The sequence below is a fragment of the Prinia subflava genome, chromosome 1, assembly GCF_021018805.1.
Source record: "Prinia subflava isolate CZ2003 ecotype Zambia chromosome 1, Cam_Psub_1.2, whole genome shotgun sequence".
Taxonomy (NCBI): domain Eukaryota; kingdom Metazoa; phylum Chordata; class Aves; order Passeriformes; family Cisticolidae; genus Prinia; species Prinia subflava.
The window spans coordinates 32091565-32119369 of NC_086247.1; the positions used below are offsets into that span (position 1 = coordinate 32091565).

General features: G+C 37.5%; 1 protein-coding gene across 3 annotated transcripts in view; it reads left to right on the plus strand.

Moving 5' to 3' along the window:
• STAU2 (staufen double-stranded RNA binding protein 2) overlaps positions 1 to 27805 on the plus strand; it is a 171224-nt gene that overhangs the window by 48871 nt on the left and 94548 nt on the right. For all 3 annotated transcript variants that reach the window (XM_063392463.1, XM_063392455.1, XM_063392471.1), the window contains exons 6-11: positions 5713 to 5872; positions 9314 to 9421; positions 15340 to 15552; positions 17953 to 18090; positions 21232 to 21363; positions 25410 to 25470. In XM_063392463.1, the coding sequence (XP_063248533.1) occupies positions 5713 to 5872; positions 9314 to 9421; positions 15340 to 15552; positions 17953 to 18090; positions 21232 to 21363; positions 25410 to 25470 (812 nt within the window). The remainder of the gene's footprint in view (positions 1 to 5712; positions 5873 to 9313; positions 9422 to 15339; positions 15553 to 17952; positions 18091 to 21231; positions 21364 to 25409; positions 25471 to 27805) is intronic.

The window sequence follows — 27805 nt, forward strand, 5'->3', positions numbered from 1 at the left end:
TTGTCTTGAATGTGGTATGCAATGGCACCCTGGATCATCTCTTTCATAACCTTGCCTGGAACTGAGGTCAGGCTGACAGGCCCATTGTTCCCCAGATCAACCATCTGACCCTTCTTGTAGATGGATGTTACATTTGCTAATTTCCAGTCAGCTGGAACTTCATCATTTGACCAGAACTGGTGTTAGATAGTTGGGAATGGTTTGGCAAGTTCTTTCACCAGTTCCCCCATTACTCTGGGGTAGATCCATGTAGGCCCATAGTCTTGTGAGTGTTTAATTAGCATAGCAGATCACTAACCATCTCCTCCTCCTAGTTTATGGGGGCTTCACGCAGCTCCCCATCACCAGCTTCTAGCTCTGGGACCTGGGTATTCCTGAGGACAGCTGGTCTTGATATTAAAAACTGAGGCAAAGAATACATTAAGTATGTCTGGCTTTTCCTCATCCCCTGTCACTACTCTCTGCATTTAACAAATGCTGAAGACCTTCCTTTTCCTGCCAATGTATTTCTAGAAACTTACTTTGTTGTCTTAAACTATAGCAGCCAAATCAAGTCTAATTGAGCTTTGGCCCTTCTAATTTTCTCCGTACATGAGCTTGTGATGTCCCTGTAATGCTCCCAAGTTATTGGATCTTCCTTCTAGAGGTGATATATTCTCTTTTTCACCTCAAGTTCTCTGTTTAATCAGGCTGGTTAAGAAGTTATCCTCCATGCATTCCAGGAGTCTCCTGGATCATCTACAGCTCACCCTGCTACTTTCCCAGCAGATGTCATGGTGGTTGAAGTCACCCAGCAGGACAAGAGCCTGTGAGCAAAATCCTTCCTGAAACTGGGGCAGCAAGGCTTCATCTATAGGCTCTGCTTGATCAAGCAGCCCAGCCTGTAGTAGACACAGTTCAAGAATAATGGACTGTAGTTCTCAAAAGGAGTACTTGGAAAAGAGAGCCTCTTTGTTCCCAGGTGTTTCTGTGGATCTGCTGAAAGAACCAGAAGGTTCACTGTGTGAAGACAAAAGTAACTATACTGGATGTTTCCTTCTTCAAAACATAGAACTCACATCTGTAAGAAATGCATGTGGCTAATGGACTGCTTAGGAAAATAGGATATAGCCAGGGAACAGCTGCACTAAGCAACTTGCTCCCCTAGAGAAATTTCAAATGTTACGGAGAAAGAGTTGTTCACAGCAAATGCTGTTTCCTACTCCCCTGCATGGCCTGTGGCTCTCTATCCCTCCACTCACAAAGCTCACAGCATTTTCCTGGTTAAACAGTGCCAGCAGGGCTGCCAGCTTGATTGACTTCATATGGAAAAGGAGTCAGATAGAAAAAGTGCAGAGAATGACCCTTTCAGCAGAGCTGGCATCTGAGGAATGACTTTCCCATACTCTGTTGTAGCTCATATTTTAGTGGCCTTTATCTTGGCCACTAAAATGTGGTCCCAGTTCCTCTTCACTTTGCATTATGGAATGGGATTAGGGTAATACTTCCTATGACACTTGTGTAGTGGAGAAGTAATTGGGTTTATTTGTTCTTTTTTACTTAGTTGAGGAATATGTTGACCATTAGAATTTAGAGAAAACTTCACTGACTTTTTAACACAAGGCTAAATTTAAATAAACTTCCTGGTTTCTGTCAGCTGCATCTTGCACTTGCTTTTATTCTCTTTCTAAGAAGAAAGTAACAGTACTTATCAAAAATATTTATGCCATTGAGGAGTCCAGAGAAATGCAGGAAATGCAGTATGAACACATAACGTATGTACTAATACTTTATTTGTCTTTGTGTGTGTGGATTTGATGGCCAAAAAGGAAGAGGCCCCAAGGGCTCCTTAGTATGCAATTAATATTTTGGCTAGAAAAGCAGCAGATTGTTTCAGTATGCTTACATGTTATGACATCATATTCCAGTAAAATTATAATGAACAGAATTTTTGTTTGTCTCTGTGGCAAACCAAAATGAGTTTTCTAATTGTCAACAGACCTTGGTGATTTATTTAATTATAGTGGCGCCCACTCACACCAACTTAGTTGAGGTCTGTCAGCATTTCTGTTATGAACCCCTATTTTTAGGGGTTTATAACTAGTTGTAAATATTTACTCATTGCTGAAACTTGACATCCAGGGTCACATTCATAGAGCAAATATCCTTTTTCAGGTTAACTATTCTAGTGGCATTAGCTAAAAAGTAGATTTCTGATGCTGTGAACTTAGAGGGAATAAAGGGAACCTGCTTTCCAGACCTCTTATTCGAAGGATCTTTTTAAGAATCTCAAATGTCCAGAAGAGCCAGATGAAAATGAACTTGTCTTTATAGGTTATATATGACTGATTGTGTATTATCTATTATCACACTTTGTTTTCTTCCAACTGAATGTATCATTTCACATGCTCTTTTTGTTGTCTTTTAGTCTTACAATCTTCTGTCATTTGGCTGTGTTGGTCAGCTTATGTTCAGAGAAGTGTGCCACTATCACCTGAAAATCTCTTTTGTATAAGAATTTCCTCCAGGGAAAATCCTAGCATTTGTAGCTGCCATGTAGAATGCAGGAAGATACCTATTTTCTAAAGGAAGATAATTTAAAAACTTTTAGAAACCTAATGAGTCCGTATGTGAGGCGTTACTCTTTGAAATCGTGGCTGTTCCAGTTCTGTGGCTGAACACAGTGGCAGAAGACTGAGGAGTGTAGAGCTGACGTGTAGATGTTCTTATGGTGGAAGATATTGTTCTCTTATGTTATTGCAGAGTAATCACTAAATTCTATGTCAGTATTCCAAAGATTGCTAATGCTTTCAGCCTTTTCTAATAACTCACATTTAGTATACTGGGAAGATTTGTTATTGATCAGTGGCAGATACATAATTTTACCTTTGCGTGGGCTTGTTCTTTACATGAGTGTACATCTTGGGAATGCAGAATCATTCATTATTTAAACTCAGTTTAATTGTCACACTGTGCTTACAGACTGTAATACTAAGATGATTTTTGAGGCTTTTGTTAATACAGTCTCTGTCCTCACCACTGAATAGACTAGGATGTTGTTTCCTCTGACATGTTCCTTGTTGTAGAGAAGCCAATAGCCTCACAGATTTAGTTAATTTTCTGAGGATTTCAGGTGTTGTTTTGCGCTTTCCTGGTAATGCTCATATTATCAGTGCTCTGTTACAACTCTGCTTGAGGCCAAGGAGAGCAAGAAAAATTTAATCAAAACCATGTAAAAGCCTAATCATTCTGGCAATGCCAAAGAGCTGCATGAGGCTCTAGAGCCACAGGCTGAATATCATTTTTCCTTATTATCACATAAATAGCTCCCTAAACACTCTTTAAAAGAAAAGGTGGGGAGTGGAGAAGGAAAAATAGAAGGCCTGTTGTGGGATTTGAGTTTATAAAGTGGATTAAGTTCATGTGCTTTCCTCCTTTGCATGCAGTGGAGAGAAAGGTAGGTCTAGTAACTCAACAGGAAACAGGAACTTCTGCTGCATATTGTATTTTCCCTAAATCTAGGTAGTTGCTAACAGTACTACCTCATTTCTTTCTATTTAAAGAGGATTGTGAAGTAATAAGGTGGGACATGCTATCAAGGTGCCTACTGCTTTTGCGTGATACAGCTTGTCTTGTGCTAAGCAGCAGTCAACACATGCAGCCATTTCCAGTTCTCCATCTTCTGTGGAGGTGGGAAGATCCCTGGAACTCTTGGAGGAACTTGAGAGTACCTGTTGCTGCAGGGAAAAGAGAACTACAGGAGGTTGTGGCTTCTTGCAAGATCTAGCAGCTGTCAGTAAGCTCTGTCAGCTACTCCTGGTCAAAAGCTGCATTGAGCTTTCCTTCTAGTCATCTCCTGATTAGAGAGGGTCAAGCACATGTAGGTACTGGGGAAGAGCACATGTAAGTGCAGGGCCTGGAGCACTGCTCCCAGAGACAGCCAGCAGACACAGCAGATTGCACAGCAGATGATGCAGAAGGGAGTGGAAACTGGTGAGGATGGCGTTGTGCTCAGCAGTGCTGGTGATGCACCACCTGGCACAGTTCCTAGCACCATCTGGAGCTGCTCTCCTGACACATCAGAGACCTTGAGTCAGAGCTAGCTCCAGAGCTCCAGCTAGGCTGTAGAGATAATGGTCTTGTCTGCAGGAGGTGTGCTGTGTCAGAGGATTTGTGTTACCAAGTAGAGAAGATGCAGGAAGATGTCAACAGACTGCTGACATCACTAGATCAAGTGAGTAAGAGATCACTTGGATCTTCTCTAAGACCCTGCAAGTACAAGAGCATGAATTCCCAGCCATACCAAAGGAGGAGCAGGGAGAGTCAGTGCTAATTGGGCTGGGAAACTGGGAGGGAGTCCTGTGATGACAAAAGCTGGAAGCTGGTAATGTTTGGCATTGGGAGGAAGATTTCTGCTCCATCTGAAAATCTCCAACAATATCAGTGCCAAGTGTTTGGATTCCATTAGGCATTTAGGAACTTTGTAATAGTTTTCCAGAAAGTGTGGTCTGACACTAGAACAGGTCATCCAGAGATGTGAAATCTTCATCCTTGGAGACCTCCAAGGACAAGACCTCCTTGGACAAGGCCTGAACAAGACAGTGTAACTTCAGGTCTTGACCATGTTCTGGATACTGCTTTCGACCAAATAACCCTCAGAAGCCTTTCCAGCAGGAGTAATTATATAATTTTATGAAAATGTTACATAAGCAAAAGCATTTCCAGGCCTTAATAATTCTTGATAAGTGTGTTAAACTGTAAACAAGAAAGCAGAGTAAATACCCACTTTTTGCATGTTGTAAAGGCAACTTAGCTCACTCCTCCAAGGCCGTATAGCCAGAGGCATGTTGGAACCAGTGTTATGCTTGGCTCTTTCCATATAAATGTAGTTTTAGAATAAGGCACAAAGTTCAGGGACATTGAGGCCAGAGTACTTACTCACACTTGTCTGATTCTGAAGTGTGCTGCTCTCTGGTACACTTTATATTTTGTCTTACAGTTGAAATGACTGGGTTAAAATTATTCATGAAAATTCAGAAAGTCTTAATATAAAACATTTCTGTCCATGTCCACAGATGGAAGTGGGGAGAGCACACTTTAAAGAGGATCCTTTAAGTGGAATAAGGAAAATATAGTACTGTGTTTGACTAAATCTAATTTGAGTCCATCTAGTTTTGTTGTGATGGGCATTGCTTTTGTCCATGCTTTTGGAATCCTAGAATCCTGGGCTTTCTTACATTGCTGTAAAATATGAACAAGTTATTTGTCAAGTGAGGATCCATTTCTGCTAGGTATATTCTTTGTCATCTGACTTTGTTGTCCCTTAGAGCTGAGCTATGGTGACACGTTTCATATGAACAACCCCATGCCACTTGTCTGTGGGACAGGAATTGTCTCCCAGGCAGGGCTTCCACTGGAGCTTTTGATTCTCCATAGTTTCATCTTCTCAAGACTCAAGCCAAGAAGAGAGCAGAGCTAGGCTGTTGGGCTGATAAATAGTAGAGCTTATTGCAGAACTCCACAAATGTAGGTGAAGAGCTGGTTTGCACATAGGAGCTGCTGTCAGAATTACCAACTGTGCCTTGATGAAGAACGGTCCATGTATTTGAGTACTGAGTCTTATTCTGGGAGAAAAGATAACGTTTCATCCCCAAATACTACTCTATTTTAAATAAAAGGGATGGTAAAATTCCTAACTTGTATTGTTGTTTTCTTTTCATGGTTTCCTTCCAGGTATCACTGCCCAGTGCCTAAAATTTTCTATGTCCAGTTAACTGTTGGCAACAGTGAGTTTTTTGGTGAAGGAAAGACTCGTCAAGCTGCTAGACATAATGCTGCAATGAAGGCCCTTCAAGCTCTTCAGAATGAGCCTATTCCAGAAAAATTACCTCAGGTCTGTGCTTCAGGAACCTTTGTTTTTTTAAATAACTTGCTTTTTCACTGCTATGTCTTTAAGTGGCATATATTGCTGCTTAAAAATTAAATTGTTGTGTCATATTTAAAAAAAAATTGTACAGAAAAATTATTCTCAGTATAAGCTTTCTAAATTGAAAGCAAAAATATAATATTTCCCCGTCAATGAAGCCAACTACTTGCAACACCTCTGGGAGCAGCTGAAGACCACTTGGGATACTGTTGGTTCTCAATATCAGGTGTGTTTTGGTAGGAGACTAAATTGAATTCTCAGTCAAGTAAATCTCTGTGGCTTGGTTATGGTGAGGTTAAGGGGCACTGGTTGCAGGTTAGTCATGAAAAACACCTCTGTCACTTCATGGGTTAGAGCTGTAGGTGACTGAAGGAGGCTGGAGGTAACACTTTGCCGAGATCATGATGGAGTACAAGGCGTTGCACTGTGTACAGCTGAGTGTAGCTCTCCAGAGAACTGGAGGCTGGTTGAAGTAGAGTTTAAGGACTTCATGGTGCCCATGGGAAGTGCACACAGGGCACCATTCAGTGGTGAGGTGTGCTCTCCCCATGGGACATGGTCCATCTTAGTAAAACTGTATTTCCTTTGGCAAAACTTACCAGCCTAGCTGTCTATGGAAGATGATCGATTCATCGCTCCTCAGACACTGGGCATGGATCAGAGTCAGTACACATCACGCTGACTGGCTGGCCTCAATTACATTGAGTTGAGCTTTCTTCCCCACTCACTGACAGTGCGTTCCTGAGGGAGCAAGGACAGACCTGCTGGTACCCATCTTGTAATCCAGTTAGTAACTCAGTGAACTTGACTGGAACAGGATCCATGGAATATAGCACAGTAGTTACTTACATAGGTCTATCTTTTGGCCTTCATGGCCATCCTTAACGCAGCCTTCTGTATATTCTTCTTCCATTTCAAGCTATCCTTTCTCTCTTTTAATAGAAAAAACTTAATTAAGGGTAAAATCTTTTATCCATATTAAACCACTGAAAAGGAATATTGCTATCTTAATACCTAACTGCGCAAATGCAAAGAGCATAAGGTGAGCAGAAGCAAGAAGCAATCAGCCAGCAGGGCAGGGCTGCTGCTGAATGTGCCTTCACAAAGAGCTATTGTGTGTCTGCCAAAGCACCTCTGCTGTCTCATAGATGTGAGACTAAGAAAGGCCTTACAATTAAAGTGTCAGTTGTGGGAATGAGGATCAAATTTAAATCCAAAGTGCTTGAGACACTCCTGAACATATTTTATCTTCCTAAGGCTTGAAACTTTATTGCTCTAGGGTCTAAGCCTTGATCCTCCCTTTTCTCCACTCACTGTTTGGTTCTCTACTATGTTCAGTGAAAAAATATGCAGAGAGTTAAATTGTAAAGGCAGAAGGGACAATGAGGGATTTTCTGGGCAGATGTGTTTGTATTAATCATGAAAATTTAAACAGTAGTTTCTTGTTAGTCTATACCTATCTGGTTAAACTAGAGTACAGCTAGAAAACCTAAACATTCCTGCCTTGAAGGCTTGCTGACAGTCCAGTGGGCATTATATTATTTTATGTAAACTGTGCCAGTGTTTGATTCTCAGTTTCAAAGATAATTTGTGAGGTGTTTCTCCTAGAATTAGCTTAGCATCATTTTCTATTTTATTGGTATTTTCTTATGTAACCAACAGATATCAAAAATCTCTTCCACATGTATGTTTACAGATTATTCTTAAGTATTTTTGAATCTTTTTATAAAATTGATTGTTTTCATAGTGTATCAGTGGAAAGTTGTTTGTTCTAATCAGTAGTTCATTCTTGGGGCTTTTTTTTTTTCCAGCTTTTTAGATTATCAGTGTCCTGCATAAAGCACAAACTTAATTGAATTCAGTACCAAGTTATATTCTCACTAAGGTTTTTTACAGAATAGTAGTATCCCATTTTTTATATCTCCAGATTTTTTTGCTTTTAAATATTGTCCTTTTAACTCAAATTAACCTAATCAGTGCTTTGCCTGTCCTGTAAGTAATAATCTACATTCTTGATTTCAGTGGTACTTTACATTTCATTATATGAAATGAGCTAGAGGCCCTATGTAATTTCATTGTAACTACCTTTGTTATTGTTATGCACAGCATCCTTTTTTGTTTGTTTGTTTTGTATTTAGCTCCAGATCAATGTTAGGCATGTAAATGGCTTTTTTCAGAATCAAAATTTTGCAAAAATTTCCTGAGACAAAAGGTGTTTCTGTGTCTGCATGCTGTAGCTGAATGCTGGATTTTTGCCCTTTTTTATCTTAAAGATTAATATATTAAGAGTTAAAAAAAAAAGGTAGATAAAATTTTGATCAATTTCATTTTAATGTGAAGAACCTAGAGCTTTTTTAATGTTGTTTTAGAACTGTGGTATCTGGATTTTGTAGCTATGCTGGCGGCTGAAGATTTAGATCAGAATTTGTTATGTAAGATGGGAGCTCTGCAGGAATCCACCTAATTCAGCCCAACTGTCTTTGATGTTTACCTCCACTAATAAAAAATTAGGAGCCTGGCCAAGGTTACATAGTTGTTGAGAGATCCCAGTTTGAAGTATTTCAGAGCTTTGCAGTTTGAAAGTAGCTGGAAGTGAAGCCTCTGAGAACTAAGGAAATGTTGCCTGGGGGGCAGACACGAAAGGCAGTAGTTGCAAAAGACAAAGCTCTGACTGATCCTGGTGCTGACGGTTGTGTGAGAAAATTTAGATTTACCTGAAGAGTAAAGCAAAGCTGAATTTTAGGCAGGATGTTTCATGTGCCTTTTGTTTTTTTATCTCTTTGCCTCTCTGTTTGTTATGTTCCTATGGATAAATAAATAATGTTCTGTGTTGAGCAAGCTGTTCTCTGTCACTACCTTTTCACACTGGTCGTAACTCCCAGAGGGAAGTTGATGGAGGGGCCATTAACCAGCTGGACCTGCTGAGGACACCTGTAACCTGGTGACCCAGCTAGATGTGGGGGTGATTGACTGAATTTCTTCTGAGGGAAGTACAGTCTTCTGTATTTTCCAGGAAGTACAGATTTCTTCCTTGCTAGGAAGGGGAACCCACAGACAGCCTGAGAAAAAGGTCAAAGGACCTGTTTGATCCTCCTGTTTGACACAAGCACATGCTCAGACAATTGTTATCCATGTCGTTAATAAGACTAACATCCATAGACATTATTTGGCTGTTTATAATTAATTTATAAATTAATGTGTATGTGTTCCTTTGTTATGAAGCATAACCACAATATATATGGATTCAGTCAGCAGATGTCTGGTAATGGGTGCTGAGACGAATGTACAAATGCTGATTTACAGCCTAACAGGAGACTTCAAAATCTTTGAGAAACTGGGGGAAGAAGGATATTATATTTTGTTGATCTTCTAAGAATTGTAGTATGATTATGTATGCATCATTTTCAGAATGGAGAAACAGGAAAAGAATCAGAAGAAGATAAAGATGCAAACAAATCTGAGATCAGCGTAGTGTTTGAAATTGCTTTGAAGCGCAATATACCTGTCACTTTTGAGGTATGTGTTACATTTTTATCTGTGTTACATATTTATCTTGCTAAGAAAGTATTAAAAAAGGTGCCACTAAAACTCAACTCAGATAATATTCATATATGAAACATATGAATTGCATATTCATGGAAATTATAAAAAAATTGTCAGTGTATCAGAATCTGAGACAAGGACTTTTTACTAAATAAAAAATAGATGCTCTTTCAGAACTTTTAGAGATCTAATATTTGATTGTGAACACTTGGATGGCAGAAAGACAGTTAAACCTTCTTCTGTACAAAGCTGTGGGATTAGAATCTGTAGCCACACTCAGTCTGATTTGAAATAATCATCAAAAGAGTTAGCCAAAGTCTTTGCTTTAGCTGTTGGCATTCATACGCTAGAAAACTTCCAATTGAGACATTTCACCTTCAGTGTTCTGTTTTCAGAAAGTCATGAGTATCTTCCACTCTGATTCTGTTTCACTTATCTATTTCTACTTAAGCTTTCATGAGTTTTTTGTTTGTTTCATATGATTTTATCTGTGAACCCAATTCTGACACCTCTGTTTACCTGAAGTAATAAAGAGCATTTGGAATAGCTCCAGTGCTATCAATGAAGTAACTATGGGAGAATAAGTGATACTAACAGGATTTTTTTTCCTATGAGAAAGTTCTTACAAAACCTTATTGTCAAAATATAACACCGTTGTGGTAGGAAGCACCAGATTTTCAAGCTGGTTTTTTTTCTTTTTTTTTTTTTAATGCAGAAAATGCTAATGTAAGTGGCCTTTTATGTTTTTATTTTTCTACATTTTGTTTTACATTTAAACTGAGTCTGCATGAAAGACATAGATAGTGCTTATACTGGTGATGGTTATTTTCTCTGGAGCTTTTTCCTTTTAAAGTATAGGCATGTATTTGCATGTGAAAAGAATCAAAACCCCTAAGCTGTGGCATGCCTTAGAGTGTGCTGTATGCAGTCTAATGACATGTTTGGCCCATGTCCCTGAATTGGCCAACATCAAATAAGCTATTTGGTCCTTCTTATAAATCTGACAAATCTCTCAGGAGGTTGGTAAGAAAAACAAAAAGTATTGTTTGTGACTAAGGAATTCCTTGGTATGGCAAAGGCATATATACTTCATATATGTGGTCTATGTGATATGGGCTAATTAGAACATCAAGGGAATGTAGAATCTAGAGGATAAAACTGGGGTATCTGGAGTTGTTGGTGTATCAGTTTGCCACTACATGCCAATCACCTAACTCTAAGCTAAGAGGAGACATAATGGAAACATATGCTTGTGTTTCAAAAAGGAAGCTCATTGTTAATGTCTCAGTTTTCAAACGTTGTTTTCTACCTGAAACATTTAAAAATATTTGGAATGGTTCCATACCAACCGATGCACTAAATTGTAAGGAGATATATGGTCACTGGTCACAGAGGAGCTCGGAAGTTTTAAAGAAGAGAGGGGCAGAGTTTTGAATGTCTTCTTCACTCCTGTTTGAGCTTATTAAAGAGAGAGCATTTGGTAAGGAGAGAGTGAAGGCAGAGAAACTTTGTAGGGAAAGATCTAATGTGTCACTTGCCAAAGAATGTTAGCAACATTGAAAAAAGACAGTTTCTTGCTCTCCTGACAGGTTTTGTGTTATTTCCTCTCTTTAAATCTAAGTATAGGTGACATTCTCAAATAGAGTTTTGATTGTACTTGGTTCTGGCTTACTTTTCAGTAAAACTGCTAAGCAATTATGGATAATCCCCAGGATCTGATGTTTCTAATAGGATTTTATTTACTGATGGTCTTGTGTTATTCCAGGCAGGCATCAAAGCTTTTTCTAGCTTTTATTTTGTGTGTGGTAGCTATAAAATGATCTGCCTTTTCTTCATCTGACAAAGCTTTAGCCAGTGTTCCAACAGTGCTGGGTTATGCAACAAAGTAATGATCATAAATATATATAAAGTTCTATGTAAACATGTCCTCAGAGTTGCATGAAGGGTGAACAGTCCTGTGTTATGTACTGTGGCTAGTTTTAATTGTCTGGGAACTTCGGGATGAGTTTTAAAAGTTTTCTATCTATTAAGTTGTTAAATAAAAACATTCAGTTGTAACAAAGAACAAGCTTTGCTCTGTACTTGTCACTTGTGCATTCTTAGCTGACTTTGATTCATCAACTTGTAATTCAAAATGCAACTGCTGTAAGGCATTTGTGGGGTTCCCAATGAACAGTTTTTAAGGATGACTACAAAAGTGTTTGCTGTAGGAATTGTTAGAGTAGCTGTAGAATAGTCATTTCACTTTTTATTCCTGCCTTGACAGTAAGCTAAAATCTTGCTTTTTTGCCTTTTTTTCCCAATATATATGTTTTTTATTCCTTATTTTTCAGTAAAGAACAGATGAGCCTAGAAGACATAACTGAGGTCAACAGCTTCAGATATTAGAACACGTTGGGGTGTTTCAGACTGCCATTTTATTTTCAATATTTTTCCTTGGTTATGTCTTTAGAATAGCAAATATAATAATGTATTTTTCATTTTCAGTATCAGGAGTGAAGGCATAGAGTGCCTGAACAGGCAAATTTTCTGGCCCTCCATCCCTGCCCAGTGTTCTGCTGGAAAGTGTCCTTATGTCCCCATCTTATCACAGTCAGACAGAGATTCTGGATTTTGATCCAGGGACAGGCCGATTGCAGACTCTGGAAGAGTAGTTCTCAGCAGAAAGTTTCACACCTACCTGGCTTCTGCTGTCCTAGGGATTGAGGCTTTGGGTGACTGACTGCTGAGTAACTCTCAGTTAGGTTTTGCAGAATGGTCACCCTTCTCACTGCAGTTTTACACTTCAGCTTTCAGACTGTTCCTTTTTTTAAATTTTTAAAATTTTTTTTTGTAACTGGAAAAATCTGGTGTATCCACCTGCACAAGCTCCTTGAAATATATCAATATTTAAATATCTTACAAGTAATCATGTATTCATAGATGTAGGTGACATGGGATCTGATTTTTGTCTCCTCTAGTTTTGGAGGGTTTTTTAATGTATGTTTAATCTTGTCCTAATCTTTTGAATTTTCTACCTAGCATCTCATTAATAATCAAACCAATGTTGCTCTTTCACTGTAATCATACTTCTGTTTTTCATTTGTCAGCATGATTCATTAAGTTGAGCCAAATTCATTCTTGCTGTAACTTGACCTTAGATGTGTTTTGGCCCCATATGTTTTCTCTTGCTGTAATTATTCTTTAAATCCATGGAACAGAAAAAGTGAAGTGTATGGAACTGTCACCCTTAATCAAATTCTCAGCTTTAAATTAGCCATGATTAGGTCTACAGGTCCTATCTTTCAACTGAGGAAATGGTTTAATGTTCTAATGTGTATAGTGTTCTTAGATAGCAAAGGTTGAATTTCTTTTTAGTGTTTTCTGTCCCAAGGCTCATAGCACAACTGTTTGAAGTCATATGGAGTAAAAATATGTGAAATCTGGGGTTAACCAAAAATGTTGTTAGGTAAATATTTTTTTACTTAATTACCAAATGTGGATGTTTAGCTTGATCCAGATCCCATCTGAATCCTATGGGGTTCATTCCATTGACAACACAGACTTTTTTCCATTTACATACTAACAAAGATATAGTTTTTAATGTTTTCCAGTCAATTATTTAGCCTGTGTCACATACTTAAAATTTAGAAGATGAAAACCACACCAGAATGCATTAGTTTTATATTAAAAAATATGCTTTTGTGTATATGAAAATATAATCTGGTTTGGTATTAACATTCTTTCTCTCACATATATATATATATTTGCGTGTGCATTTATGTAAATATGAGAAAACTTGTATAAACTAATACTTTAGGAACTCAGCAATTATATTTCTTAACCAAGTTATTTTGTCCTTTTTCATCTGGTCAGTATAGACATTCTTGTATATTTTATTAGAACATTATATTGCGTGTAAAGACAAACACCTATATAATAGTGTTAGTAGAACCACAGGAACATTAAGGACCTTAGTAAGGTTAATCTCTCTATGTTTTACAGAAAGCATGTTGTAATACTTGGATAACAAAGTTCAGGGATGGTTTGAGATACTGTAAAATAGAGTTGGAAATGCTGCAGTGCAGTGAAGGTGCCCAGCATGCATACGAAGTCTGACTGTGTCCGAGAGCAGGAGATCCTGGCACTGGGCTCATCCCAGCCCTGGTGCAGGAAATGCAGCATCCTGGGGCTCAGCTTGGATCAGTGCATTGAAAGCACTGCTGCCTCCTCAGTGGGCAGCCATCAGTGGGCAACGTTCAAGTGGGGCATTGTTTTCAAAACACTTCTGAAATTATTACCTGGAATCTTAGAGTGGGAACACTCCTGGACTACAACAGAAAAGTCCCATTCTGGCATAGATGTCATCTTATTCTGGGAAAATGGGACAAAGTTGTCTGTTAATTTTAATTTTCTGTCTTTTTATTGATATATGCTGTGGTAATTGTATTTGCTGGGTGAAGTTGCCACAAAAGAGAACTCAAAAAAGAAATACAAGCCTAAGGAGACCTCATTACAGTGCAACAGCAAAACTAAATAATGCAAGGGACATGACCTTGATAAAAAGAACTTTAATACAAAACATGTTGTAATAATGTTAAGATTGCAGGTTTGAGCACATTGAAACTATAGTTATTACACAAAGAAGGCTCTAGTACCTTTACCTCTAGTTCCATTTTCCCTCCTTCCTCAACCTAAAGAGACATTACTCGTCTTCAACAAATGGTTTGATATAATTCCATCAAATGAAAAAAAATTTATATTTATATTGATTTTGAAAATATTATAGAGATGCCTGTCAGATACTCTAATGTCTCCTTATACGTATTACATGTAACAAAGATTAAATTAGGTAACTGCTTCCGCCCATCAAACAAAGTAACTGAACCTTTTCCCAAATGAGGTCTCTTAATTCCTGATAGACATTGTCCAGACCAGTAAATGGTGCGTGCATACATGAAGAGATGGCTATCCCAGCACTTGCAGTGCTGTGATTTGGGGGTGAATACATCCTAGCATCAGCCTTCTAAAAGGAGATGTGTGTGTGTGTAAAAATGAGGACAGAAATACATCTAAAGGAAGGCACAGCATTCAGATCATAATTTCTTTCCAAATTGCCATAACTTACTGTAGTGAAGTACTTCAAGTGAGTTTTCTTACTGTTGTGCTAAACATGTTTGGAAGGGAGTGAATAAATATTTTTTTATCAGAAATGATTGGCTTTTGTGCGAGTTATGGTGGCTCTTCTGGTAATTCTTTTCAGTACTATTGGGAGGGACAGCTGAGAGTGATGGAGGCAAGAATGTGTCACCTTTTCAAATGTATGAGATATTGCTCTGAGCCGTGTACTCTGGCAAGGCAAGAGTTGAGAGCAGGCATCCTGCCTGCACCTGTTGAGACTGAAGTTTGGGACCATGAACATCCAACGGTTTAATGATAATAGAAAAAATATTACAAACAGGTTGAGGTAATGCTAAATTAATACAATTTGAATATGTTTTGTATAAAGAAATAGTCAAAGCCTGGTCAAAGAAATAGTCAAAGCCTGGTTGACCTTCATGGATTTAATTGCTTTAGTATGTGAAGCACCTTGAAAAAAAAAACCCATCGGCCTTGCTTTAAATATGCGTAATTGTGGTATATTGTACTATTCTATAAATCTCTGTAAAAGTAGATCTACTCTTATTTTCTGTGAAACACTGAATATGGTGGTTAGATTTGCTTTATCTAACTAGTCTTAATTTTCTGTCTTCAAACCTCGTACTGTTGTTAATACTTGTCCGAGTTCTATGAAAACCCATCTAATGCCTTCAGTTAGCAGGAAAACGAGTAATAAATTCATTGCAGAGATAACAAACGTTAAGTTATTTTCTTGTAGGGTGTTCTGATTCAGTGTTACTTTCTCTTAAAAGGTGATTAAAGAAAGTGGACCTCCTCACATGAAGAGCTTTGTTACACGAGTTACAGTAGGAGAATTCATTGCAGAAGGAGAAGGCAACAGTAAGAAACTCTCAAAGAAACGTGCTGCAATGGCTGTCCTACAAGAACTTAAGAAACTTCCTCCTCTTCCTGTGATTGAAAAGCCAAAACTTTACTTTAAAAAGCGTCCAAAAACAATACTGAAGGTATGTGTCCACCTTTGACACAATTAAGAATGTTTGCTCAGAAAGTAACAGTCAGATTTAAAATCAATAAAGGCTTAATTGTCGTTTTCTGTCAATATTGTTACAGTTGCTTGTTACTGTCAATATTGTTACTTGTTTGCCTGGGCTAATATGCCTGGGCTTTTTTAAAATCCTGAGAAGGCTGTGGGATTCTCAAACAGGATGGCTTGCAAATAATTCACATCTCTGAGGTCTTCACGGGTTTGGTTCGAGTCTAGTGAAGGATCAAGCCCTCCAAGCAGCTCTGTCCAGCCATGTGACGTTTTAGCATCACGTCCTCAGAGAATTGGTTTTAGCATATCTAGTGGTTCTCTCTCTGGGCTCTCTCCCCTCCCCAGTTTAAAGAGGGAGAGAGATGCATGAAATAATAAATTAATAGATGCTTCTTCAGTGCTTCAGTGCTTTACTGAAAGTTTGACCATTAGAAATCAGTATACTCGGGATACAAAGTGCAGTTCTGAAAGAGCCACCAGAAAAACATTTTAAAATAAGAAAATACTTTGGAGAGTGCAAAAGTGGATTTGGAAAGTGTACAAAAGACTTGTCACCTTCCTCTTTTCATTTGCTTTCAATACAGAATAAGTGATTTTTCAGGAAAACCTAGAGTAATTATATACCTGTCTCCTACTAAAGTCCTGGAGATCTAATTCTTAGAAACTTATATGAAAAAATGGGCAGGAAAATAATTTTATGGAAAACTATCAGCATTAATGCAGCTTTAAAGCTGGAATATTGGAAAAATCTTTTGGCTTTGGCTTTCACCAAACATCTTGGAAAGTTTTTCTCAAGAAAGACTCTAAGGGTATAATAATGAAAAAAAATCTCTTATATTACCATATACCATTTGCCATTATGAACTTAAATTTAATTATACACAGTTGGCCTTGTTAGAAAGAGACAATAATCGTCAAAATAGGCTGGATATATGGATGGTTTTATTTTTTGAGTAGCCAAACTTCTAAAATGCTTTCAATGTGGCCATTTCTTTCAATTTAACTTACATGTGTTTTGAGCACCAAAAAAAGTGGCAACGATAACTTTTTTTATATGTATATATTTATGAGGCTGTGTCTTATGGCCTACTCTTTATTTAGCCTGCTCTGCATTTTGTCTCTGCCTGGCTTCTTGCCCACACAGCTGCCCTTGTGTATGACATTGTCTTAGCTCTTTCACCTACATCTTCTCTAACTACTTCAGCAGTTACACTATGCAGGATTTGCTGCACAGCTTTCTAAATATAATATCCCTCTCTGGTCTTTGCCTTCAGTTGCTGATCATTTCTTCAGGTTCCTGAACACTTGTTTGTTATTTGAGAAGCTCAAGCAAGCATGAGCGCTCATCTTCTCTTAGCTTGCAAATGGTTTCATAAAAGGGAAATGGCTTCATAACATAAAAAACAATTCTACACTCAAATGCCATTTACATTTGCAAGTGCATTCTTTGTGTTATCCTATATAAATCAGTTATGTATGACTTCAGATAAATTTTTGTGGGCCTTAATTTCTTCTTAAAGTCTACAAACAAATATTTTCGTAGGTATGTGCTTTGAAAGAGCATTTGCCATGTGAGCAAAAATTCATTAAAAGAATTTCAGAGCTAGAGAGTTTTCAAAGACTGTAGGTTTTCCCCTGTCTGTGGAATCTTGGACAGACCACTTTGTCAGTCCTTTTGTTTCCCCAGCATGGATTAATTCCCCCACCAACCGCACTTTTTGACATGTTATTGTAAGGTTTATAGCCTGTTAAGCATTTGAAATACTTTATGGGTGGTTCACCATAAGCATCAATTCTAGCCATTCACAGAAGTATTTTGACGGTAAATTCATACACACACAGAGTAAACCCTCTGCACCTTTAGTTGCAAGTTGCACTGTGGGATGGAAGGCCTGGAGTGCTGAGAAGGAAAGCAGGAAGGCTGAAAAGAGAAGCTTCCTTATGTATGGCAAATGGTTTTTGTTCCTGTGTAAATGCCACCTTTTCTCAGTGTATTGTATGTTCCAGAATTGTGGCAAACTATTTTAAAGGGTTAGGGGGAAGGGTCCTAGAAACTGGGCAAGATATAACTGACTGATGAATCTGCTGATTTTCATCCATCCTTACGACGACCTCCACAGATAGGAGTGGGTTTTCACAGCTTGCAGGTGCACACTACCTGCAACAATGGCAGACAATTCCTTTCCACAGCTTTGAGCTGAGGATTCTTATCTTTTGCCTCATGATCAGAAAATGGAAAGTGATTTACTTACTCTCTCAAAGGGAGTATTACAAAAGAGAGAATCCTAGTAAATGTTTTATTGAAGCAGTATAGTTGTTATAGGGATATATACTGAAATAATGGTTCCTTCTTTTAAACCTGGTTTAGACTGGACCAGAATATGGTCAAGGAATGAATCCCATCAGTCGTTTGGCTCAGATCCAACAGGCCAAAAAGGAGAAGGAGCCGGAGTATGTTCTTCTTTCAGAGAGAGGAATGCCCCGCCGTCGAGAATTTGTTATGCAGGTATCATTTGCTGTCATGTTAGAGATAATGGCCTTGCTGTGTTTTGTTCAAACTCAAGCAAAATGGTGGCATAGTATGAAGTGGATCTCCTTCTGTTTAGCTTTTTGCCTTGCTGTCAGATATACAGGAATAGTATGAAATACAGTATCAGGCAGCCCATCTAAACTTTCTTCTTTCTCTTAGTGAAACAAATGGCAATTGAATTATGTGTCTCTAGATGCTTTTCATGTGTTTTGCATTATTTTATACTCTCGTTTTTATTTCACCTGATTGTTATTGTCCTTAACCCTGATGGGTCATGGTTTATTTACTTTTACTTGTCTTTTTGGAAAAAAAAGATAAAATTGGGCTGATGTTGGTCCGAGGATTCCAGCAATACCTACTATTCAGAAATACGGATATTAATATCTCCATATTACCAGGCATTTTGGCTTTAAAGAATAGTATTGTAAATTTTTTCAGATTTCCAGTTTCTTGGTGACTTTGTTTATCTCTGAAATACAACAAAACAAGCCAACCACATGTTTTAGACTGTCCTCTGACTGGACCTAATACTGAAACAGTAGATCATTGAAATTCCTTTCTAATTTAAATTAAGAACATGTACAAAGATTTGGTATAACTGTGATATTTTGTTAGATAGCACAACAGCAGGTTGAGAAAGATTAGAAACAGGAAAAGATTCTGTATTCTTGTGTTTTCACTCAAGGGTAATTTTGTACCGGAACGACTCGGAACAACATACCTCAGCATGTTTTGACTTGTTGTCCAGAAACCACACCAAAATGTCACTTCTGATCACAAGAAAAATTTATGATGTTCCAGCACCTCCTTCTCCAGAAAATTAGTTATGTTTCCACTTAAATCTCTAAGTTCCTCCTTCATGTCTATGAAGATAAGCTAGTAATCTTAATTTTCTTGGACTTCAGTGGTCTTTCTTCATGATTTATTATTTTTCTCTTTGAAGGAGAAGAAAGTATTGTGTTCCTTTTCTTGCAGAATCTTTTTTTGAATTTAAGCTTAGATTTCTAACATTTTATGAGACCTGAAAGTATTTGAAAAAGAATGGTCCTATCACAGAAAATCTCATTTCCCATGCTTAGACCCCCATGGGACTGTGCACAGTTGGTAGTTGTTGTGTGAGGCCTCAGAAGAACAGTGTAACATAGCCCAGTATTAGGAAGATGGGCTGGAAGTTTACTTTTCTGTTGGAGGAGTGTCAATAATGGCAAAGTCTTTGGTTTGTATAAAAACAGGTATCTTAAAAGTGGTGGATATGTAGAAGAGTCCTATATCTAAAAAGAAAGAGTTAAAGAAACTCCATAAAGCAGTTGCTTTGTTACAAATACTTTTTCACCTTTTTGTAATCTTTTCACACTAAAATTATTCTGCTGTTCATCCCACCTTCAGGAAGTCTCAGTGGATTCATTATGACATGCAGAAAACCTTATCAGAATAAAAAACCTTTGTATAAACTACTTAAACCATGTTTTCATTAAATTTAATTGAATGTGGAAGTAAAATATCCAGAGATAATATGTTCATTTTTATCTGTCACACAAAGAGCAAGTTTAGATGTGATGAAATGGATCCAATTACTTGTCCTGGCTACTAGATAAACAGAAGAAAACCTCTGATGACATTAGTTAGTGTTCTGTTCCCAAAGTTAATTTCAGAAAGCTCTTTCTCTTTGTAGTCAGGCCTTTAATCCTTGATAGAGGTTATAATAATAGCTAAACCAGTTTTACAGGTCTGAGAAATAGCAGCACATTGATTTATTGTGAGCTATGTTATAAATTATCTTTTTGTCTTGTCCCATTAAAGTCCTTCCATTTTATTGCATATAAACTGGTAGTAGATTGGCTATTTTCTAATTGTTATTGTGAACTGCATAGAAGATAAGGTTTATATTTCAAGATTATTAACATTTTTGGGTTAGGTAGACAAATCTTTTTTGCTTAATGATGTATGTATGTGTACTTTGAAGAAATATTCATGATTATTATTTATTTACATCTTCTTCTTAATATTTAGAAGTATTTGAGTAAAGAAGAATTTAAACTTTTAGGAAAAAACAGATATGATAAATTGAGGGAAGTGAAGAATTATTGAATAACATAAACTACTGAACATGGTTTATTCTTTAGCATTTGCATGCCTTTTCTTACAGGTTTTTTTTCCAAACTGTTTCATATCTTTGACCTCTGGGGTGTTCTTTGTTGTTCAGATCACCTTGACAATTTCATGATTTTTATTTGATTTTGATTTCCTTTTTTTGACATGGTTTTTAAAACTGTGCACTGTTTTAAGACACAGTTTGGTAAATAGAAGGGCTTAATGGACTGAGAAAAATACACCCATCAAAGAGCTATGAATATTGCCTAAATGAATAGCAGTGAGAGTGCTCATGTCACAAACCAGACATACAGCTCCAAGAGTTTTCAGAATGGTACCAAAGCCAAGGATTAAGTTGGAGCCACACATTATGTGGCTATTCATTGCCTAATAAACCCCTTATTTTGGGTTTTAATTTCTCCTAGTGTTTTGAAAGGCATCAGAAGGCCTTTGTACCGTACAGACCACAGGTCCACTGAGGAGCTTTCTTTCCAAGGACTGTTTGGATCAAACAGTCAGGTGTAACCAGTTCCACCCCCTGTGTTCCTTGCAGTACAACAAAGTGGGAGGAGTGCAAATATGGTTTTCATCCTTCTTTAGAAACCACTCTCGTTAAATCTCCAGTCTGTTTGTCTCCCCATTGTTCTGGGGATGATGCTGGGGAGCTGCTGCAGGCAACACTCCTTCCTACAAGAGAGAGGAGGTACAGATATGGGGCAGCTCCAGTGTTAACAGAGGCAAGGAGAGGTTCACGAGGGAGAATGGGGGTGGTGGAAGAGAGAAGCAACTGTGTGCTCACTGAGATGCACAAAAATATAGCTCTTGGGTATGAGTTTAGTGGTCTGAAAAATCTAAACAAGCCCTTCTAAGTGAGTACTGTAGTCCCTTCTTGCACTACTGTAGCTTTATCAAGATCTCATCTTCATCAAAAGAGCTGACAGCAGATGATAGACCAGCAAGAGTATTATATGGTGATATTAAAGAGTCTTGCATTTTCATGATTATGATTAATATTTTCTTTTTAAGGTAAAAGTAGGCAATGACATTACTACTGGAACAGGCCCAAACAAGAAAATAGCTAAAAGAAATGCAGCAGAAGCAATGTTGCTACAACTGGGATACAAAGCCTCTACTCCTCTTCAAGACCAGACAGAAAAGGTGAGAACCAGTTGCTGTGATGCCCTGGTCTAGATTTTTAAGCTGTATCAGCTTATTACTTAGTAGGACTGGAAGCTTAAGCTTGTGCATGCCCTGTTGTAGGGAGTTGCTTGTCACAGATTAGCCTTTGCTTAGCTACACCTCTACAGCTACACTTAGTGGTAGTGCAGCATCTGCTCCTGTGAGAGTAATTAGGAACAGAAAAACAATTCCATAGAACAGTGTGTGTGCAAAAGTATACATGTGATCCATGCACATATTTCTACTTACAAATCAGGAAGAACATGCCTCTTGCTTTTATTCCATTTTGGCTATCTATGAGAGTCCAGAGGAACAGAAGGAACAGAAAGGAACAATGGTAGTAATTTTCATATGTGAAGTAGCAGTGAAAGCATTACAGAAAAGTAATGGCCTTTTCACATTTGATGACTGATAAAGAAAATGTGTGTCACTTTTTTTTTAATGGAAAGGAATTGCATTTTAAATTCATATGTGTAGCAAGTATGTATTTCCATGTTATCTGTCTATAATTTAGCACTCCTCTCCTGTCTTGAATTTATTGATGAGTGACTTTGTAACCAATTGGGTGCTGAAGTTCTGCCTTTTGTATTCTGAAAAGATGTTTGGTGAGGTATTCGACTAAGCTGGAGACACTAAACAGCTTCTGTCATATACAGGGTCACTGCAGGTATATATTTTGTTAATTTACTTATATGTTTCCTGTGGCTGCACTAAGTAGCCAAGAGAATGTTCTGTTGGGCTTTTCTAGTACTACATGATAAATCTGAATGTAGTATATGTATACATATCTATGTATATGTAAATATGAAAATATTCTGTTCTATATGTTCTGTATCCCTAACCAGGAAAAAATAAATACTGTTCTGGTTACTTGGCCCCACCTTCTTCTGTTTCACTCCCCTTAGAGAGTAGCAGCAATGTGTGTGCTGTTCACACTCACCTTCACTATGTTCTTCACTCTATGTCTTAGTCATAGACAAGTGTGAAATACTCTAAACAGAGTACTTGGAAGCTGGATGATGTTCCTAATGGGAACACACTGTGCAGACACAGCCATTTAAAAAAAACCTTTTGACTGAGTCAAATGATAATTCATTATCATCAGAATGCTGGGACATTTCTGCTGTAGAATATACTCTGTATGGTATAAAATTATCAACTTTTACTTCACTGCTTATTTGGCCAAACAGCTTTAATAAAAACCAAGTCAAAACAGATTTTTTTTTTCTAATATGAAAACATAGGTTTTTATTTTTGGATTTTAAATCATGTGAACTAATTTTACTCAGTATTTTTCAGAGATAAAGCCTGAAAAAATTCAGCCCACAACATAGTTGCTTTGGAGAGCTCTACATAGTGGAAACTTGTGGTTACATTGAAATCCTTACCAAAAAAATTTAGTGGCTAAAAAGGGATGCGGCTGCTGCTTTGTTTCCCTACATTTATTAAGCTATTGCTTACAAGTGCATTGTCTTTAGAAAATCAAGCTTAATTGCATACTTGCAGATGTAGACATTTTAGGATTGGTAGACTAGTGTATGTTGGCCTAATATTATTCTGAACAAAATGAACAAACGTTATTTATCCAAAAAATGTGAAGTACTCAACTTTTATGTAGTGGCAGTATCCTAAAAAAATCATAAGAAATTTTTAAAGCTTTGTTGGGGTTTAAGGACATGAATTATCTAGAGCATCTGGTTTTATCTTCTATGTATAGCTGACTGGACATATTTGGAGATGCGCAAGTTAGTTTGTGTAACTGAAAGAATTTTAACTCTCAAACTAAACTGTGGTGGAGGAGAGGGATAATAGCCCTTAGATCGCTATTAATTTGAGCATTGCAAAGTTCCTTGCATATGAATTGCACAATAAAGATGTACCATTAGAAGCTACTTGTTTCAGTGTTTGAATCCAAAGTGGGTCCCAGTGTAGATTAGCTGATGTAGCAGATTGGCATCCAAATAGATAATTTTTACTTGTAGGTTTTTTGATGATGTTAAAAAAGGCAATTCTTTTTTCCCCTGTGCCCTCTTTTCCTCAAGTCCTTTCATTCCATTCCTGCTCCCTTAAAAAATAAGCAAAACCAAATTCAATGGGGTTTTTTTTCCTTAACCCTCCTACATTAAATGTGACTGTATTTATTGTTTTAATGGAGACCTAAGAGTGTTATAAGAGCAATGTGTAGTGCTGATGGCAGCACAAGTAATCCAGGTAATGTAAAACAGTAAAGGCTCTGCTCTTTCCTGGGTTAAACCAATTCCTGAAAGAAGTGAGTAGTGGTTGTGCAGCCTGGAGGAGAGCAGTCTGGAGATATGCTGGGAGACATTTTGCAGTTGTCAGAATTTTAGCTCTGTGGATGAAAGTGGAGTCTTGTAGTAATTTTTTCATGTTTCTATCTTTTTGTTTCTTCTTGCCACTTGTATTCTCTTAGAGAGAAGAAAACCAGGGTAGATTGAATTCATGTGAGACAGCAGTACTAAGGATCACTTACTCATAGAGGAGTTGTTGTTAAATTCCCCGTGATGATCAAGTTAATAAACAATAAAAAAGAGAAGACTGAGGAAAAGTTGGAAATCTTCTCATATTTTAACAGTATGCTTGTACTAGCATCATGTTACAGATGGTCAGGATGGATTCCTGACAAAACCATGCTGTTGTTACAGTAGTAAATACAAACATATTTATAGGTTTCATATTGCTTATTCATATGAAGAACTGTTGTCACCCATATTTTCCAGTATACATATTACCTGCTTCATAATATGAATAGAACAAGTTGCAATGTTACAAGTTTCAAGTTACAATTTTCAATGAAAATTATACAAACAAGTTACAAACACGTTACAAGTTTCAATGAAATTGAAGTGCATGGGTGTAGGTGACCAGTTTGAAAGCTGACTGTAATGCCTGTCCTCCCTTTCCATCAAGTATCTCTCATTTTCACTGTACATTGCCAAGGCTCATTGGGATGTACACAATGATGAAAAGCAGGGAAACAATCGTTGAAATACCTGCTTTTCACAGTGTGCTCTCCCATCCTCTTTTCCAAGTAAAATGTATCATCTAGTAGTCTCTATGGTGACATGATAGTAATCTAAATAGCCTTCATGCAACCTCTGAGATGCAGAGGCAGATTTCAGCTGGTTGATTTTCCTTCTCCTCTCTTTCACTTTCCAACTCCATCTTTGAGAGCAAAGGATTACAACTTTGTTCTGGCATATAATCTGCTTTGCTGTTAGGTTTCCTGTTTGCATAGAAAATGCCAGTGAAATCTGAAAAGGATCATTTGTTTCACATTCATGGAGCTGATTGTCAATAGCTCCTAAGTAATGAAGAAACTCAAACTTTTTTGTCCAGTTTTATACATAAACCTAGAAAATTGCCATCTTATTTACTGTGTAAACCTCAGTAGTGGCTTCATTTTGAACCTCTGTGCTAATTGTTTCCCTTTTCCATGGCAGATTATTACCCAGTATAAAACATAGTAAAGTTAATTTGAAGACAATTAGCTTCCTCAAAATAATATTAAAATAATGGAAAATTGCAGTGATTTTGACTTCCACTTGAGTGACTAAATTGATTCCTATCAAGTAAATATTTTAAAATTACACCCAAAGTACTTTACAGTGTTTACACATTCCTTCATAGGTGGTAATTAGGATCTTCTTGTTTAAGAATGTAATTTCTCTGTTGGCTGTTTATGTTTTCAGCTGAGAGCTGCTTAAAACATTTAAATTTTTTTAAGTCTAATTTGGTAACATATTGAGTTAAACCTAATCCATGGGGAAACATTTAAATTTCAGTGTTAGGCAATAGTTGTTAATGTTTACTCATGAAGGGTACGTTACTCAAATAACCTATCTTAGGCAAAAATTAAGATGAGTTAGCAAAATTTTGTGAACAGATGTGAACAGGCAATCTCAACTCATCCTTTTTAATATCTTTCAACTTAATTTATAAACTGGAATGTTCTGTTTAGAGAGCAGTTTGCTCTTTGCTTACTTATCTTTTTCTACCTGTTTCAGCTTGGAGAAAACAAAAGTTGGAATGGCCAAAATGTTGGGTTTCCTGAGCCAACAAGTAACAGTAAGTATTGCTTTCTAAGTTTATACTGATAACTTATTTCTCTTTGTCTCTGTATGATTTGAATTATCCAAGACAATTGAAATGGTTTTTGTAAATATTTTAGGGTTTTTGTTGCAATTAGATGAATTAACTCCTGAGTGTCTTGTGTGAGTATAGGTATGAATGAATGCAGGAAAAAGGAAATTTTTATTTACTCATTGAATCCTTGAATCCTTCCGTTTGTAAGGGATTTTAGGAGGTCACCTAAACTGCTTGCTCAAAGCATAATCAGTGCAGAGTTGAGATAAGGTTGCTTATGGCTTTTTAACAATTCTCCAGGAATAAAGTTTCTGTAGCTCTGGGCAGCCTGTTCCAGCGCTTAACTGTCTTCACAATGTTTTTTTTTTTTTTCCCCCTTTTATCCTTGTCCTGTTTGTTTATAACTATCATCTCCTGTTCCTCTGCTATATACCTCAATAATGTGCCTGGCTCCATCTTTTGTGACAACCTCTTCTGTTATTGGAATGCTGCTATTGGGTCACAACAGATTTCTGTTATCTAGGAATGTATCTACCTAGACTCTAAAATCACAGCTTAGAGACAAGGATGCAGTGGGAGGCATGATGTCAAACTCCTCACTAAAGCCAAGATAAATGACATCCATTGCTCTCTATTCATAAAACCAGTCATTTTATCATGAAAGACAATCACACTGTGTGGCCACAAATGGCTTGAAGAGGACTGCATGATTTTCCCAGGGACCAGACTGAGGCTGACCAGCTTGCCTTTTATGAGTATAAAGCATTTCTGCAGGCACTGGAGGTTTCTTCTGATCTCCATGAATTTTTGAAGAGAACAGAAAGTGGCCTCATAATGATGCAAGCTGGTTCACTCAGCATGCTAAGATATGTTCCATTTGGTCCAGTGGATGCACAGGAAGTTCGACCTGAATATGAGGAAGAACTTTACTGTCCAGGTGACTGTGCACTGGAACAGGTTGCCCAGAGAGGTTATGGAGTCTCCTTTACTGGAGATATTCAAGAAACATCTGGATACAGTCCTGTGCCATGTGCTCTGGGATGACCCTGCTTGAGCAGAGGGATTGACCCACTGTGGTCCCTCCAAACGTGACCCAATCTGCAATTCTGAGATTTTGTGATTTGTATGGGCTGACTTCTAGCTTTTCTCACCACGTGCCTGACTCTGATGAAGTTCTGCTACTGGTAGTTCCTCTCTTTCTTGAGCTTTGTCTATAAGACACAAAAGCCCAAGAAACCTTGTTGGGGAAGACTGAACTCAGTTTCACTGCAACAGGTAAAGAATAGGACAGAATTTGGTGAGTTTATAACTACATTTTTGCTGTTCAAAGTGGCAAAGATAATATAAATAGTACTTTTTCACTTTTTCATGAGCCCTGGATTTTTCTCTAGAAGCATGTATAGTTTTGAACTTCTTAAAGGTCCCAAAAACTATCTCCTTCAATTGAGCATTGCACAAACATGGACACACACATGAGCTACCTTCTATTTTTTACCTGAAAAACATGGTCCTAAAAAGACATGAAAGACATGGTCCTAAAAGCAGGTTTTAAGGAGTTTCAGTAGTGTTCCATTATATATGTGGTCTTCCCAGTCACCAGAGTGACTCAGAGACCTGAGGAATAATTTGTGCTTCGACTTACACAACAGTTTGCTAGTGTTTAAAGTGATCTTGGATTCAGCACATGTCATTGTGCTTCCCTGAAAGGAAGGACTCTACAGGATCTAAGATTTCCTATTAATTGCTTCTTTACAGCCCTGTCATCAACCTCCATCAATACTTTTAAATGATTTGTGTTGTATTGTCAAAATCTCCAAGGACAAAGCCTGTGAAATATCTTCAAATGTTAACATCTCAGAGTTTGAGACAGCAGAGTAAGCTTTTCTCCTGTACTTGCAGTGTCTTGTAGCAAAGATACTTATAGATGAAACCACAATCTTCTGTTAAACCAACAAGAAAAAACAGTCTCTTAGGCTGCTCAAGACAACTTTGACAGTTATTCCCATAAATCCAAGTCTAGAAGGAGAACACAGAGGCAAACTCATTCAACAGGAGACAACATCAACAGAAATTATATTTAAAGTTGTGCTTCCCAAATGACTTATTTTGCACAGATTGACCTGCTCACATACCTAGCATGCTGAGTGAATCAGCCACCAGAGCCATTATACAGAAACAGGTTTTCATTCTGGGAGACTTTTGTAATACACAATGCTTTCATTTCCATTCTTCTGATCTACAAGTAAATTGGAAATTGAAGGAGATGGAGCTAGCATGCCAATAGACATAGAGCATTTGTTCAGAGATCACTGTTCTT